General features: G+C 40.3%; 1 protein-coding gene and 1 pseudogene across 2 annotated transcripts; both read right to left on the minus strand.

The window, feature by feature from the left end:
- Positions 1 to 1,243: 1,243 nt before the first annotated feature.
- LOC136941295 (methionine-R-sulfoxide reductase B1-A-like) lies at positions 1,244 to 2,553 on the minus strand (annotated as a pseudogene).
- LOC136941296 (methionine-R-sulfoxide reductase B1-A-like) lies at positions 1,244 to 9,529 on the minus strand. 2 transcript variants are annotated; one of them, XM_067233769.1, is made up of 5 exons: positions 9,403 to 9,529; positions 9,292 to 9,362; positions 8,105 to 8,247; positions 7,829 to 7,943; positions 7,212 to 7,743 (listed from the first exon to the last, which is right to left on the minus strand). In XM_067233769.1, exons 2-5 carry the CDS (start codon positions 9,344 to 9,346, stop codon positions 7,724 to 7,726), a joined length of 333 nt encoding a protein of 110 aa, XP_067089870.1. In that variant the 5' UTR covers positions 9,347 to 9,362; positions 9,403 to 9,529; the 3' UTR covers positions 7,212 to 7,723. The 2 variants fall into 2 exon arrangements, with proteins under 2 accessions (XP_067089869.1, XP_067089870.1); XM_067233768.1 differs by lacking the exon at positions 7,212 to 7,743 and adding an exon at positions 1,244 to 1,685 and having other exon boundaries at positions 9,292 to 9,495.
- Between the last annotated feature and the right edge of the window lie 7,512 nt (positions 9,530 to 17,041).

Consider the following 17,041-nt stretch of genomic DNA (forward strand, 5'->3'; position numbering starts at 1 on the left):
GGGCATGCAGCTGATTAGCAGTGCCATGGTCCTGGCCATTTTAAACAGGTACCATTCCATTACACAGGGTTGTGTGTCGCCAACAGATTAGATCATGTTTCTCTGTCTTTGATAAAAACTGTATCTCAGTTTTTATCTGTGTCTTTTACCTTGTCCCCCTTGCATTCTCCTCACCTTACCTTTCATCTCCCTGATGCCAGCTGTGTCTGTCTGCAGCGTATGGTACATGCAGGTGTACAGAGAGAAGGCAGTACACAGGCATGTGAGCAGTCTACTCCAGTAACAGGAGTAGACATAAGGAAAGGATTACTCTGCCAATTAATAAGGCAGGAGGTAAGGTCAACAACGTGGGTCTCCAGGCTTCAAGCAGAGGAAGGAAAACATGTCTCATCAATTAACTATCCTAAGAGATTAGACATGCTTTAAGTCACTGCCCATTTCATTTTTTGGATTTGTAGACTTAATCCAGTGTGTTTAGAAATGCTGATTGCCCCTAGGCTCATACTCATTATGAAAAGTATGCATTTTTTGTTACTAAGATACCTGGCTCGATTCTCTGTGATATATTGTGTGGCTGTGGCTGTGAAATACATGGAGGATTTGAAAGGGCCAGAGAGCACAGATTTTTTCAATAAAACTATGTACTAAAACCACAGTTCAGAACTATGAGAAAACTTGCAGTTGCATTCCCTGCCATAATCCCACACTTGACAATGTACCTTTGAACTCCATACCTCTGATCCCCCACCCTTTGAAAGGAGCGGAGACGCACCTGCTCTTCAGACAGACTTAAGCACCAGTGGGGCCCTTGAACCCCACTGTTTGGGATTTCACTGTGGCTGTGAGTAGAAGTGGTGTTAAAGACACACTGATACATTGTTTTGCTCTCCACCCTAAATAGTGTGGTTATGATGTAGGCCTACTAACAAATAAGCATGCATATTACATCTTTTGTTGCCAGAGACGCCTTAATCGGCCATCACATTCTGAGCTTGTAAAGCTTGTCTTAAAGAAAACTGTCATTAATTTAGTTGAACCTGTGTGCTTTGTAATAAATCCTATTTTAGACTTTTTTCTAAATTCCATGATGGAGCAGCCACTGTCTTTTCTAATCTAGCTCCATCTAGTGTACCTTCATCCAAACTGAAGTTTAGGTCCGTCTTTCATAAACAAAATTAATGAACTTTCTGTTCAGAACCAATACATGTATGGCATCGGAAGGAATTTGTAAGTGATATGGACAGTCAATTAAACAATCATTTTATTGTGTCTAGTATGTAAGAGATTAAAACTAAACTTTGTCCAACAAAGAGTCCTGTAATGGCACATTAACAAACACTCACGTAGAAAGTTACGCATAAAGTCCTTTTGTGACACAAACAGCAGTAATGATCCCCTTCTGACTGAGAAGTCAAGCTAGACGATGAAACCATGATTGTATATCAAGCATAGTGAGGCCTAGTCAGAACTTTGTTTGTATCAAAGTGGTTAATGTGCATAAAAATGTCCTCCAATGTATTTGCTGTCTAGTGAGGTCACTGTCCATCGGTGTCCTGGTGGTCCCAGTCTGGTCTTTAGACCAGGACACTTCATCCTTTGTCCCCACATGTAGACACTCTCCACACACTTCTACATTTCTGCCTGCACCTAACACACCTGCTCCCCTTACTGTCCATCCACCTTATCTGAGAGAGAGAGAGAGAGAGAGAGAGAGAGAGAGAGAGAGAGAGAGAGAGAGAGAGAGACAGAGAAAGAGAGGTGGGGGGGGGGGGTAGAGAGGGGGGAGGTAAAACCATAAAAATACTTTATTCCTTTCTTGTACTCAAAGGCATACCTACAACATTTGACTTCTGTCTGATGAATACATTCATACCCTTAGGGACGAACGTCAGTGAGCTGCTGAAAATTCAAAAGCGTGATAGTCCCTCCTTTGGTCCATCATGAAGGAACTCATGACCTAGTCCATTCCCACATTTCCCACAGCAAACCTAAAAAAACAACATCCAGGTGACATGCCTCTACAAACGTTTACTACCAAACATCATCAGCAGTTACTGTGACACTTCATCTAGCTGTAGTTCAAGTGTTGACAGCTACGTAGGGTTGCACATGCCCAAGGTAAGTCAGAAAGCACCTTTATAGGCCCCCAAGCCTCTGGATATCTGGCCACACTGTCTTCATGAATGGTTTCAGAGAAAGCTGGCCAGGGAGAGGAGTGATCAAACTTGGACACACTTGAGAACAGCTCGTATCCACAATCTGAACACACATATATACCTGAGAGGAGAAGCAAGCATTAAAGCAGTCGCTACATTGCTCAGTATACATACAGGATCTAGCATTTTGTGTAATATAGTGCGCTGTTTAGATGCAAGTCATTCTATCATGCAACTCACCAGGCTGAAAGTGATCTTTGTAAATCTCTCCTCCGGAGAAAGAACAGTAGGACATTTCCTCCATTGTTGAAGAGATATATTATAAATATGAGCTATATCAGAAAAGATTCAATCTTGTGAGTGTCAGCACTTCCTTCCCTGTTAGAAGCCTGTCCGTCTAAAAATGGAACTGTTATGGTTGGATCAAATTACAAATAATGTTGTGGTTTCGCAACAGTACTCAGCGTGCCACAAGGTGGCAGTACAGTGTGTTTTATGACTAAAATGTTAAGCCGCATGGAAAAGAGAAAAGTTCAGATGCAAGGGTCAGTGAGATATAATTGGGTGTGCTTTGCCTTCGGCAAGGGCACAACCTTTGTTCTCTCACATATATATACGGGAGTCAGGTGGCTGAGCGGTTAGGGAAGCGGGCTAGTAATCCGAAGGTTGCCAGTTCGATTCTCGGTCATGCCAACTGACATTGTGTCCTTGGGCAAGGCACTTCACCCTACTTGCCTCGGGGAGAATGTCCCTGTACTTACTGTAGGCCGCTCTGGATAAGAGCGTCTGCTAAATGTAAATGTAAATATATTTATTGTGAGAATGCTGTTAAGCATTCTCACTATTGTTTTCCTGTTTCTCTTTATTATTATTATTATTATTGTTGTGAGAATGCTGTTAAGCATTCTCACTATTGTTTTCCTGTTTCTCTTTATTATTATTATTGTGAGAATGCTGTTAAGCATTCTCACTATTGTTTTCCTGTTTCTCTTTATTATTGTGAGAATGCTGTTAAGCATTCTCACTATTATTTTCCTGTTTCTCTTTATTATTATTATTATATCAACTTCTTAGTTCTTCCGCTCTGGATAAGAGCGTCTGCTAAATGTAAATGTAAATATATTTATTGTGAGAATGCTGTTAAGCATTCTCACTATTGTTTTCCTGTTTCTCTTTATTATTATTATTATTATTGTTGTGAGAATGCTGTTAAGCATTCTCACTATTGTTTTCCTGTTTCTCTTTATTATTATTATTGTGAGAATGCTGTTAAGCATTCTCACTATTGTTTTCCTGTTTCTCTTTATTATTGTGAGAATGCTGTTAAGCATTCTCACTATTATTTTCCTGTTTCTCTTTATTATTATTATTATATCAACTTCTTAGTTCTTCCGCCGTTTTTTGGCCTTTAACTAGTTCTGCATACTTTCACCGATTCCTACAATTTTTGTATCAAAACGTTCAGCTCCTTCAGGAGATGTTGGCTATGACTTTTGGTATTTCTCACTTTTATACTTTTTAAGACATTAAGGTTTTTGTGCAAATTATTCTCCCATTAAAAGTAATGGTAAATCCTTTCAAATCATTAAAAAGCTTCCTCTTCTTTCAAACGTAACTACTTCAGCATACTTTCAGCTAGAGACACCATTCAACCTTTAAAATGTTCACAAGACATTCAGCTATTCCCAAATGATTCAGCTTTTTCAACTATTCAGCCAATTTTGAATTATGACAGTTTGAAATACATTAAAATGTTTGCTCCTTCTTGATTTTTATGAATGAGCAGCCAGCAGAGTGGCACTCTGTTGGCTGCTCTTTTTCTGATATTCAACTAAATTGTCAAACAAATTCCTCTAACGTTCATATAGTTTAACGTACAGAAACAAGTTATACCTTAAAATGTAGGAAGAATTGTCCTCTTTCAGCCAATGTAACTACTAAAGAGCTCACATTTACAGATTTTCAGCTATGGGCCTTGAAGCGAGAGCAGCCTTTCAAATTCTCTCACTAACTTCAATGGAGAGGTGGGTAAAATCCGTCAGAGAAAGCAGGAAGGAAGACGATTTCGAAACTGCCGGTAGAGACATATTTCTGACCGCACATACATATAAAGGACATCTCTAGTTTCGGCAGAGTCTTGGGTCTCGGAAAATATCCTCATTTTATTGATTGGAAGTGTAGTTTTGCGTCTAGGTCAACTTGTTTGAGGTGTGGATGCTAGGTAAATGTTCGTTTTTATCTCTGCCTAGCTCGTTAGCGATCACAGCTGCTCCATCGCCGTGGCAACCAAACAAACACGCACCAGGAAAGCAAAAGGAACACGTTTTTCACAGCTGCTCCATCGCCGTGGCAACCAAACAAACACGCACCAGGAAAGCAAAAGGAACACGTTTTTGAAACTGCAGGTAGAGTCGTATTTCTGACTGCACAGACATATAAAGAATATCTCTGGTTTCGGCAGAGTCTTGGGTCTTGGAAAATATCCTTATATTTTGGATTGGACGTACAGTTTTGTGTCTATGTTATCTTGTTTGAGGTGTGGATTCTAGCTACATTTCTCTTATTCTCTGCCCTCAGAGCGTTAGCAATCATAGCTGCACCATCACCGTAACGACAGACACGCACCACTCAGTCTCTCACACAGGTGATTGGTACGTTTACTTGACCATGAGAAACCCGATTACTAGCAATTGTCGGTTTATGCCAATAATACAATTACTCCGTTTACATGTGTAATTAGTTATGCGATTACTAAATAAACGCGTCTACATGATTCTTTTTTATTAATCGTTGTATGCTCCACGGACAAAACTTGCACCATCATCCTTCTGCAACGAAGTGTCGCCGTGTCTTCCTGTATCGGCTCTACTGCTGTATGTTTCATTCCATCAACACATTGAATCCTACTAAGAAAGCCGAGTAAACGCATAGGCTATATCTGCTACTGCTAATACTATCCCAACTGTAATTTCATCTGTTAAAACGATAATATTCTTGTTACGACTAGCTAGCCTACTTCTACTGTTTAACAGTTCAGCTTTCAGCTTCTCCCACATTGTAGGCTATTTTAGCTCTTAGCTTTGTTAAGATGATGCAGTTCAGCTTCCACACTGCCTCTTTTGTGTGACTCACACATTTTTGAAATTCATTTCAGCTTGCGGGTTCTTTCTCATTTCTCACTTTTATACTTTTTAAAATATTAAGGTTTTTGTGCAAATTATTCTCCCTTTAAAAGTAATGGTAAATCCTTTAAAATCATTGTTGGAATGCTGCTCCAGCCCCTTTCAAAAATACCTTTTGGTTGCTTTGAAGCTTCAGCTTATAACTTTCTACTAAATGTTCACAATTTTCCGCTTTTTTAGCATGGTCAGCTATCCCCATTCAGGTTTTCAGCATTCTCACTGCTGTTTCGCAGGAACAGCCGTTTCTAGTTATTGTTTATTTTCGCCCCCCTAAGGATCAGTCAATATTTGGACTACATAGACAACCAAGGTGTCAACAGTTTCGTATTGGTAGCGATTGTGTTGGTTGTATTTTTATTTACGTTCCGTTGCATGGTTTAAGTAGAAATTTCGTTTTTGTGGTGAAAAGTGAAGCTAACGGTGGCTAATTTGCTAGCTACAGTCACTGACGTTACTAACGTCCTACGTCACTAACGTCACGAAAACACGCGTGACTACCTGTAGCAGAACATTAGTTTCGCATCTGTTAACTTGGGGGATAGCTAGGCTATCTATAGCTTTACTGATAACTATTTACTCATTTTACTTTGTGATGTGAAACACAATTGTGAAATGTAATGTACAATATTAGCTGATATTATTAAGGAAGTAGGCCCACATCTACTTTCGGAAAGGGTAGTCTACTATTTCACTAAAGCATTAACATCATGACATTAGCCTCTGTTGCCCGGGCAACACATACTACAGTGGTCTATGATGCATCTGGTTTCAATCGTTAAAATGAAAATTCCTCACAAATACATTTTCGTTGTAGGATTTATTATGACATTACATTACAAGTAAACGATTTGTGGGTGAAATTATCATTACCTGTGGTTTCAAACCAGTGTTGCTCACTGCAACGCTGTAGCCTACGCGAGACACTACAAAAACATCTACACAGATGTTTAGGAAGTCAAACGGCGATGTTCGGCACTCCCCTTACTTAAATCAAAAGTCTTTCAATAGGTGAAACTATCTGACTTCTAACCTGAACTTCATTGCCACAGCCTAAACTTTGTCAATCTGTTCATGAAAATAATTAATTTCAGCCTAAACCGTACAACGGAACGTTAAATCCAATTCAACCAACGCAATCGCTGCCAAGACGAACACAGCAGTAGTCTAGTACTGTACTGTAGTAGTACAATTTACCGGGGCAGCTTCTCCACACAGGGCTATATCGCATTTGGCGTTGTTACTGACAATGATCGCTACCAGTGAGCTTTTTATGAATGAGCGATTTCCACTAAATAAATGTCAAGCTTATTTACGTTTTTGGGGGCATATTTTCAGTTAGCAGATGGTAGGCTACTGTTTGAATCGCGATTCCATCTTCTACTGCCGGTAACATCGTAGAATAATCTTCAAATGGGGTTCTTTATTAATGAATGAATGCAGTAGGCTAAATGCCTGAAAATATCACGAGAAGGGAAAACTTAAAAGGACGTTTAAATCATAGAGATTAGGTCAATTTTGACACCGGTCTGCCAAATTTATTCGTTTGATTCAGCTATGAGACTGCCTCTTGCAGGGGAAATGAGAAGACATCATATTTCATTCTACACTTAACTCGTATTTTGAGTTGTAAATGAGCAGCAAAAAAAAGATGCTTTTAAATCTATGTAATCTTTATAAATAATAAGTAGGCCCTATGCATTGTTTTATAAAATATACAGAAATATCTGTTGTAAAAATGTCATTAAAAAACGGACCCCTGTGCAACCGACGCAAGCAAGCACACCCTACAATTTCCCCAGAAATTGTACCCTCTCTAGTTACTTTTTTTATATGACCATTTGATATAAGTGAAAGATTCAGAGAAACAAAGTCAGTCAGATTTTTTGTTTTTTCAAACAAAAATGTACATTCTTCTGCATATTCTTTATTATAAGACCAAAAGAAAATATGAATTTATAATGATGATTCATATGATTGGTGCTGCGGTGGTTGCTAAAGCTATTTTATCATTTCTGTTTTTCAATAGAAGTTCAATTGTATTAATTCTGACATTTGTGACACAAAACAGCAGTAATGATCCCCTTTTGACTGAGAGGTCAAGCTAGAAGATGAAACCATGATTGCATATCAAGCATATTGAGACCTAGTCAGAACTTTGTGCGTATCAAAGGGGTTAATGTGCATAAATATGTCATTGTATATATTTGATATTACTGAGTCTTCCACTGTATTTGCTTTCTAGTGAGGTCACTGTCCATCGGTGTCCTGGTGGTCCCAGTCTGGGCTTTAGACCAGGACACTTCATCCTTTGTCCCCACATTTACCTGTCCAGACACTCTCCAAACACTTCTAAATTTCTACATGCACCTAACACATCTGCTCCCCTTACTGTCCATCCACCTTATCTGAGGGGAAAGAGAGAGAGAGAGAGGTCTTTTTATATAGCACTGTTGAAAACTGATCTTCAAATATAAGTCCATTACAACGCACCTTTAGGGATGAACGTCAGGGAGCTGCTGAATATTCAAAAGCGAGAGAGTCCTTTGGCTGGTCCATCGTTTACAAACTCATGGCCTAGTCCGTTACCACACTTCCCACAACGTACCTGAAACACGCGTTTCAAAAATGCAAGAAAAACTTATTACGCACACAATTCTGCGTAGTGCATTTCATTTAAGAAAAGCATCATAAATAATCCATGGTATAGGCTACTAACTATACCCTGATGGACGAGCCAGTCTGAGTGTATCATCCGCATGAGCCTACCTTGTATGCCCCTGGTCTCTCCTCATGCTTAGACACACTGTCATCATGAACAGTTTCTGTGAATGCTGGCCAAGGGGACGAGTGTTCGTACTTAGACATGCTGGAAAAGAGCTGGTAGCCACACTTGGCACACACATACACACCTGGGTAGAGGCGATAGGGTCGAAGAGAGGTCAGAGAGCACGAAGCAGCATATTACACACACATTAATCCATGGTATTCCGATGACTTGTCATTGGTAGGCTACTCATTTATTGACTGATATAACCATAGATATATAAAGGGTAGATGTCTTGTCCGCGTTGCCGGACAACGGAGTCGAACGTCCGCACATGGCGGCCATCTTGCTACAGTCAACTCGCTCAACCATAACATTGTGTTGATGCTACATGTACATTTACATTACATTTTACGGTTTGGTTTGTTTATCAACGTCAGAGATGTCGTTATGCCACTGCATACTTCTATTCTATTTTTAAAAACATAACATAATTATTCATAAGTATGCAGTGGCATAACGACATCTCTGACGTTGATAAACAAACCAAACCGTTTAAAAATCGGTTGAAAATTTTGCAAGTTATGGTCATTTAAAAAGTACATGTAGCATCAACACAATGTTATGGGTGAGCGAGTTGACTGTAGCAAGATGGCCGCCATGTGCGGACGTTCTAGACTCCGCCGTAAGACATCTAGTCTTTACATATATCTATGGATATAACTGCAATGTATTACTTTACATTATTACGTATATTTCATTGTATTGATAATTATATGCGCAGGTGTTTTTGTCTAAGTCCAAGTTTTTGTAACAGTTGCGTAATTAATGATAATATCTAGTCTAGGTCTTATAAGACCTACTATAGTAGGCTACTAGCACTGTCTGTTGTACAGTACAGGAGCTACTAGTAGCTCTAGCTAGCTAATAATGATTGTTGTGCAAGAGTACAGTACAACATTTTATTAGATTTAGCATAGTTTAGCACACCCTCTTATCGAAACTTTCTGACAGTTGTATAGATATTAACATATGATCGATATTGGACATGTCGATGTCTTGCCCCAAATAATCTGCTAGCTATTACGTTACTTCACTTCCAACACTAGTACGGGAATAGACAGCTATTACAACATTGCAACGCTAGTGAGAGCTACTAGCTTAGCATAAGTAGTTTTGAGGCACTGACCTGGTTTAAAGTGGTCTTTAAAGACCTCTCCACCGAAAAAAGAACAAAACGACATCCCTTCACTCTACTGTACCAAGCAGACTGTTCTAATGAAACTTTTTAGAAAAGACCACCTAGCCTTCAGTTGGCAGCCACTGAACTTCAGATAGCACTACTTTTTCGCGGAACGCACAGCCAAGATTCTAGCCATCACATAACAATTGTCCAAGTTTGGTCACCACTTGTGTTCCTACATTATACCACAAGGTGGTAATATTTCCATAGTACCAGAAACTAGAAAGGGTAACATTTCTCTCATAGACCTATATAACTAGACCAAGCTAGAGATATTTCTGTATATTTTAAATAAGTATGCATTCTTATTTACTTTTACATTTAGTCATTTAGCAGTCGCTCTTATCCAGAGCAACTTACAGTAAGTTCATGGACATTCCCCCGAGGCAAGTAGGGTGAAGGACACAACGTTATTTCGGCCGGCCGGGAATCAAACCAGTAACCTTCTGATTTATAGCCTGATTCCCTAACCACTCAGCCATCTGACCTCCCTTATTATTATGAAGAGATTAAATAAAAAATGCATTAAAAAACATACAACATACATTTGTTGCTGCTCATTTACTACAAAGATTTACACAAAATACTAAGAGTGAAGTGTAGAATGAAACAGGGTTCTATTCTTTGGAAAATCATAAAAGCCTAAAGCCATCCACTCACCCCCCCCCCCCCCCCCCCTTTATGCCGCATTGTAGCAGATTTTCACTTTCCGAATGACCCTGTGTAGTAGCCTACTGTGCACATGACTGTATTTGACTAATTCCAAAGAGAGATATTCTCAAGAACAGTATTTTATTTATTTATAGTTTCATCTCTTCATATATTCCTAACATAATCTTAAAATGGTCATTGTTAAAGAGCTATGCAGGTTTTAATAAATCTTCAAGGTTAAATGGAGTTCTGGAATTTCTTGAAATGGCCTACCCACAATCTTACCATGTATATACTAAGGATTCATCACAATGATAAATCAAATCAAAATGTATTTGTATAGCCCTTTTTACACGCAAGCATGTCACAGAGGGCTTCACATACACCCATAGAACTGCTCCTCAACCAACCTAAACCCTCAAGGAAGACAAGGAAAAACTCCCAGAAAAACTCACTGCAGGAGAAAAAATTGAAGAAACATTGGGAGGAGCAATTCAGTGAGGGATCCCCTCCTCCAGAGACAGTTGGTGAAAGAGAGGAGCAGAACACAGGCTTAACATAGTCATACAGCAGGGAAGTGTTAATGGGTTTTGAAACATCAAAATCCATTGTTCAACTTGGTAGATGTAGGAAGGGACCGGGAAACTCGCTGTTGCCCGTCATGGAGACTGGTTTCCGGTTGGCGACCAGGTCCAGTGTTGGCAAACCGACGACCAGGCAGGTGCTGACAGCTCAAACCCCCCACACCACAGGGGATGTGAAGAGGGGATAGAGGAAAGAGAGCAGGGATTAGAGAATGCCAGGAGCAGCTAACAGTTACAGTCATATTAGAATGAAATCCCCACCGGTCAAGTCTGGACTAGTGCAGCAATTTAGCAGAGCAAAAAAAGGGTACTTGATGCAGCCCTAGACACTAAGACAGCGCCAGCCCGCCTCAGTTGGAACATGAAATCTGTTCCAGGGGAAAGAACTCTAAAATAAGTTATATTTATAGAATAAGGGTGAGAATGAGAGAGCACATTTCTAAAACTGTTGTTTAGTCAAATTTAGGTTAATTATGGCCACAGGCCTAACTGTAATGATGCAATATTTATCATACACCACTGACTAAGAGAGCCTTACAACTGTGCCTTACAACTGTGCAGCCTCACAGATGTATCTGCAATGATAAATAGCTACAAATATAATTGCTGCCCCTGAGCACTTTCATAATAAGAAACTACGGGATGGATATTTTGGACATGTTTTTGATGTGTAAACTGACACAGGGATTTTCAGACACTAACTTTTTAAAGGCAAAATTATTTGTTGCCTTTCATTGTTTCCCTTGAGCAGGGAACATATCCTGAAAACATGAGGTTACGTGCTCAGTCTTTTGATAACAAACAAAAGGTAAACTACTATATTTTCCTGCCAAGAATAACATGCAACCAACGGTGACCAAATGCATATTTCTGTTACGGCCAAAATAACAGCCGTAACCCCACCCCCCTCCCCTTATCAATGGTTGCCTGGCCATCGGAAACATATGTCTGAGGAATAGATGTATTGGTACTGAATTGAAAGTCCACAGAAAGGTAAATGCATGACAGTTATTATGAAATACTAATTTACATTCAACGTCATTCAACATACAAACCTGAACCAGAACAAAGTGGCAACTGTATATCCTGTTTGATTCAAGCTAATGGAACCTATTATCTGAAGGTCAGTTTAATGTGTTTGTGCCGTTGTTTGGACTGCCCTCTTGGACCCCCTCTGTGGCGACCAGGAAGGTTGGCCATTTCCAGTCAGACTCCTGATAGGTTTCAAGCTCCATCAAGAGGCATTCGAACAAGGGTTCAACTATTCATAGGGAGGGATTGACAGATCCATAGGCCTACATGTTATTATTATCGTTATTATCACTTTGCGGTATTTATACCTCTCCAGGATCGTATAACTACAATATATTTGACATGTATATTGTTGTTATATGAATACTATAGGCCTGGATCATAAACTGCATTGCAGCTTAGTTAAATGTTTTTATGTAATTCTATCATGAGTAGCCTATCTATTGCATAACTATGCGTACAGGACTTCACTGCAGTGGCAATAGTGCTGCTTAGAGTAGTGTACAACCTGACGTGTCTGATAAAAGGTGATAGTTTGACAAGAAATAGCAGTTTTAAGGCAAGGGCAAATATTCGAAAGATTTGACTACCTTCCCTGTGTTTTGAATTGGCGCATCAACAACAGACGTGGTACTGTCAACTCGGTTAATCTGGATTAGAGTTTCGCTCTGCAGCCAGGACTCTAATAATCAGATTATTCAGCAGTCGTTTGGCACTTCTTGAAGGGGAAGCAGAGCAGGCTAGTACGGCTTCACATGTCTTCGGTGTCTACGCAGAGTGGTGTGATGAAGAGGATTCGTTTGTATCCCCGAAAGTCTATGAATGGGAGACCAGATGCTACTAAATATGATGTAGCCTGCATGTCGATTAGTAAAACACGATGAACCGCTCAAGGATTCAACCCAAGAAAAGTTAAATTACGATTTCTGTAGACCAGCTCTTGGTAGGCTATGTGGTGCATCGCTGTGCAACATTCATTCAGAGTACAGCGCTTTCCGCAGTGCATTACTGTCGCCGCAACAGACTTCCGAGCTCGACGGCTGCGATTGGACTTCTTTTGACAGACCTGTCAATCAAATAGAAGAATTACATGTTGTTCTTCCTTAGACCAACTCATACAATTCAAGGTGAGTTTACTACTGTAGCCTGACATTCTTGAAATAACTAAGAGGAAGTCTTTCACAGGATTTCAGCATGGAAATGAATCCTTTTGAAATTGTAGGGGCCATGCAGGCCCATTGTCTCTCTTAGCACAGGTTTGGAAACATCAAATACTAACTAAATGGCTGTGGTGCAGAATAAATAGCCAAAACATTGGAGAGCATGGCTGCAGGGGAGAACGGGGTATGTTGTCACACTTTTCACACTGTCTAACGTTTACTGAGCACCATACATCACAATGGTTTAATACCAATACCAAATGAAAGAAGGAAGTCTTGGGCACATATGTTGTATTCATAACATTTTCATATCTTATCTCATTACGGAGTTGTAGACTGTTGAATAGAGATTGTGCACTTGTGACAATTTGCCCCATCGGCGGGTAAATTGTCACACTAGATTATGTAGTGATAAGAACACAACTACTTAACTGTGAATATCGATTTTTATTTCTAAATTCAAACCAGAACTGGAAATATAAACAATCATGTCTAAAGAATTTGGAAAAACAATTATTTCAATCCAAACAATACACATTTCAATCAAAACACAAAGTGGAAAAACCCCTTTACTTTGAACTTTAAACTCAAACGTTCTCTGGCTTGCACATAGATCCATGATAACTGGTGATAATCCCATCAGATTATTTGTCTGATATAGAGAAGGTCTGTCAATTAGACATTGCCCGGTTAATCCACAACCCTCTGATCTCAGCGGCTATAGAAATACTGTGTGCAGTGCCGGTCCTTCCTATAGGCGACATAGGCAGCCACCTAGGGCGGCATGAGGAGGGGGGCGGCAATTTCCCAAGTGCATCCACTTAAATTAACCCTCCCACTATCCTTGAGTTTCAAACACACTACCAGCAGAGGGTGCCCCATAAATTCAGATATTCTGAATTTAACCAATCACTGCATTTCTGCGTCTGTCACCACCATAAGAATATGTCCGAACATATCCAAATAATCCTACAAGGACATGCTACAGCAAACTCACATGCAAACAACTTGAGTCAGGCAAGTCATCATTGGGAATTGGCAGGATGTGTTGCTCTTTCAGGGGTGTTGAGATTTACCACTTATGACCTGCTTTAGACTTCTCTGGTCTCACTAAGACCATTAAAGTCAGTCCTCGTCTTTTCATCTTCACCTGGAATCCACTGCTGAACCTCTTGTGTTGCTTCTCCCTGGCTACCCAATTTAGGACTGCCGTCACTAAGAGCATTACTGTGGTTTACATCCTGAGACTTGCATTATTTTGGTCAAAATAAAAACTGAATCAAGATTAGAATGAGTTTTTCATCATAATTTGTTTCTCAGAATTGGAAAAGGTTGTTAGGTTTGCAGTTTTTTTGGAAATGGTTGGTTGGTTCTTAGAAGATTAAATCTAATTGGCCTAATTGGCCTTAAGACCATTGTTTCAAACAAAGCAAGCAGCCTCTGCACCTTGAAGATTTTGTCAACATGACTGTCCTCTTACGTATACTTCCTGCTGCAACATGAGAGATCTGTTTTCATATACCCAACATGCTTGACAAGTCCATCTTAGAAGTGAGGATTCAAAGACACCTTCACACACCGTTCATCACAACCCACACAAACATACAAAACAAACATACAAAAATGATAATCATACCCCAAATTCAGTTGGAGTCAGGAGTTGGAGTTGCAGCCATCTAGAGCATCAGTAACTGTCACACTCCCCAGCTACCTATCTCTCTTCTGTAAAAACAGTGGAGAAGGCCTGAAACCCAGCCAAGCCTCCGCTGACTGAGACGTTTCTCCAGCCAGGTCAGCATGGAGGACTGATCTCAGTTGAACTGTGAAGTAGAAATTGATCAGGCTAATGTAGGGACATGGCTAATAGATTAGGCAGAAGCAGGAGGCAGGGGGTGAGGCTGAGATTTCACTTCTGGCTTGCTAATATGTTAGCTATAGCAAGCTGGCAGACTGGTAGTAGGCTCTACCAGGGAATAGTCAGAATTTTATTTTGGGGGATGTCCCATCTTAAAATGAAGGGGCATAAAAAAAAAACATATATACAGTATACATCTCAACAACGCCTACATTTTTTATTTTAAGCAATCAAAAATCTGGGGGGGATGGACATGTAAATGAGGGGGCCTAGACCCCCTCGTTATGCCCATGATTCACTGTACTTTGTGTGTCTGAGTGTATATCAGGACTTTCAATGTCCCAATGATAAAGAGTGGCATAGCTCCAGACATGACCTGCATAAGAATATATAAATGATTTGTCGCTTTTAGTGGATTATGTGAGCCCAGCACAGCTTTGTCTGATAATAATTTGTCAGTTGAGGGAGGCTGAACTGTCTCACCACAGGTCATTCAATCAACTGTCACTACTTGTGACAGTGTGTTTACATGTGTGTGAATGTGTGCATTTTGCTACCGATTTGTGTGTGTCTATATGTCTGTGTGTGAATGTGTTTTAACTGTGTAACCCAATGAAAACTGGGTGGCCCCAGTTTTAAGCCTCTACATGCACTGTCATAAAGCCTTTTGAAAATATGGAGATTAAAGGGAATCCACTTTTTGTCAGGTAATGTCTAGTCATGAGGATGTCTACCATGTTTCTGTTGCTTGATACAGAATTGGCAATGATTTGCTAGACTCTGGATGGACGCAGCAAGGCTCACTTCCCCAAAGGACAAGCCATTTGCACAGTGCTTATGTCTAATGGAAGGGTTTTAGGCTCTGGAGGAAGGAGGCTTCATCACTGGGCCTTTAACTGAGAAACACAGAAACACAGCCAATACCATGTTTTTGTTGTACCTGTGATTTGGGTATGCAAAGTATTTGGTGTGTGTGTGTGAGAGGGAGATATAGATAGCAAGAGAAATGTGATGTTGGAGATACTTGCCCTCTTTCTGTCTATTTGTACTTCTGTTTTGTGCAAGTGTCACAAGTCAAGTTAATGATGCTTTATAAAAACTTTCATATTGTATATGGAAATATGAGGGTGTGTGTGTTGTGTTTGCATTCATGTGTGTGTACAAGCATAAAGGCATATGTGTATTTGGGTATGTGCCTATATGCAACTGAGTTCTCATTTCGAGATTCTCATTTCATATTATCTGCTGGATGTCCAGTCTCCTAACAGAAGAAACATCAAACCTCTGCTAATGTTCAACAGCCCCACTGAAAAACAATTTACGGGTGTATGTATGTCTTAAAATCCTATGACACATTTTCTTAGAATCTCCACAAAGGAAGAGCTTTTCATTTTTCCACAAAGAAGGTAAACGCTCTCTGTCTCGTTCAGCAGAATGTCCAGAACATTGTCTCGTAGATGAAGAGAGAAAAAGAGTAACAGAACAAGAGAAAGACACAAGGTCACCTGAACTTTTTATCCTTGCTGTTTACACTTTGTCACTCAACATGAAAGATGTACGACCAGCAGGATTATGATTAATGTTCTCATAGCAATAATACAATGTACTTTTTCCAATGACTTTTACGGCACCTAGGCATTTATTGAAGCCACAGAAGGTTCCAGAGCTTTCTTTTATACAGTTACCTGAAGCTCTACCATCAGCTCCTCTTTAACCCTGTAATCTTGTCTGCTAATTTGAGATTAGGGGTGTCTGATTGGGATTGACTACAGGATTAAAATCTTGAGTACTGGCCTACTTCTCCGATTATTTCAGAGGTGAAAAAGGCCCACCCAGCTCCGGTCTACCACCTCGGGTCTATTCATGTTATCACCCAGACCTACATTTACATTAATCATTTAGCAGACGCTCTTATCTAGAGCGACTTACAGTAAGTACAGGGTCATTCCCCCGAGGCAAGTAGGGTGAAGTGCCTTGCCCATGGACACAACGTCATTTTTGCATGGCCGGGATACAAACTGGCAACCTTCAGATAACTAGCCCGATTCCCTACCCACTCAGCCACCTGACTCCCCGGTTTTAGTGAGAGAACATGGAAAGACGTGGCCGTGGGGGAGTATAAGAGTTAGTGAAAGATGTGAGGAGAAAAAGAAATCAGGTAAGAGGGAGGTAGTGGGAATAAAGGGAAAAAATAGGGGGAAATGAGAGGAAGTTCTGTGATGTAAGGTGAAAGGAGAAGAGAAATAGGAGAAGGAGAGCCGAGGAGAGCAGACTGAGGCTGTAAACTGGCTGTAAACAGCCACTGTGTTGACAGGCTAGCGATGACTGGATGCTGTGTGGGCGGAGTGTGTTTGTCAGCAGGGTAGGATGGACAGTCCTGCAGGGCAGAGCTGGAGAGCTGCCCCAGCACTGTC

Source organism: Osmerus mordax, chromosome 3, assembly GCF_038355195.1.
Source record: "Osmerus mordax isolate fOsmMor3 chromosome 3, fOsmMor3.pri, whole genome shotgun sequence".
NCBI lineage: Eukaryota > Metazoa > Chordata > Actinopteri > Osmeriformes > Osmeridae > Osmerus > Osmerus mordax.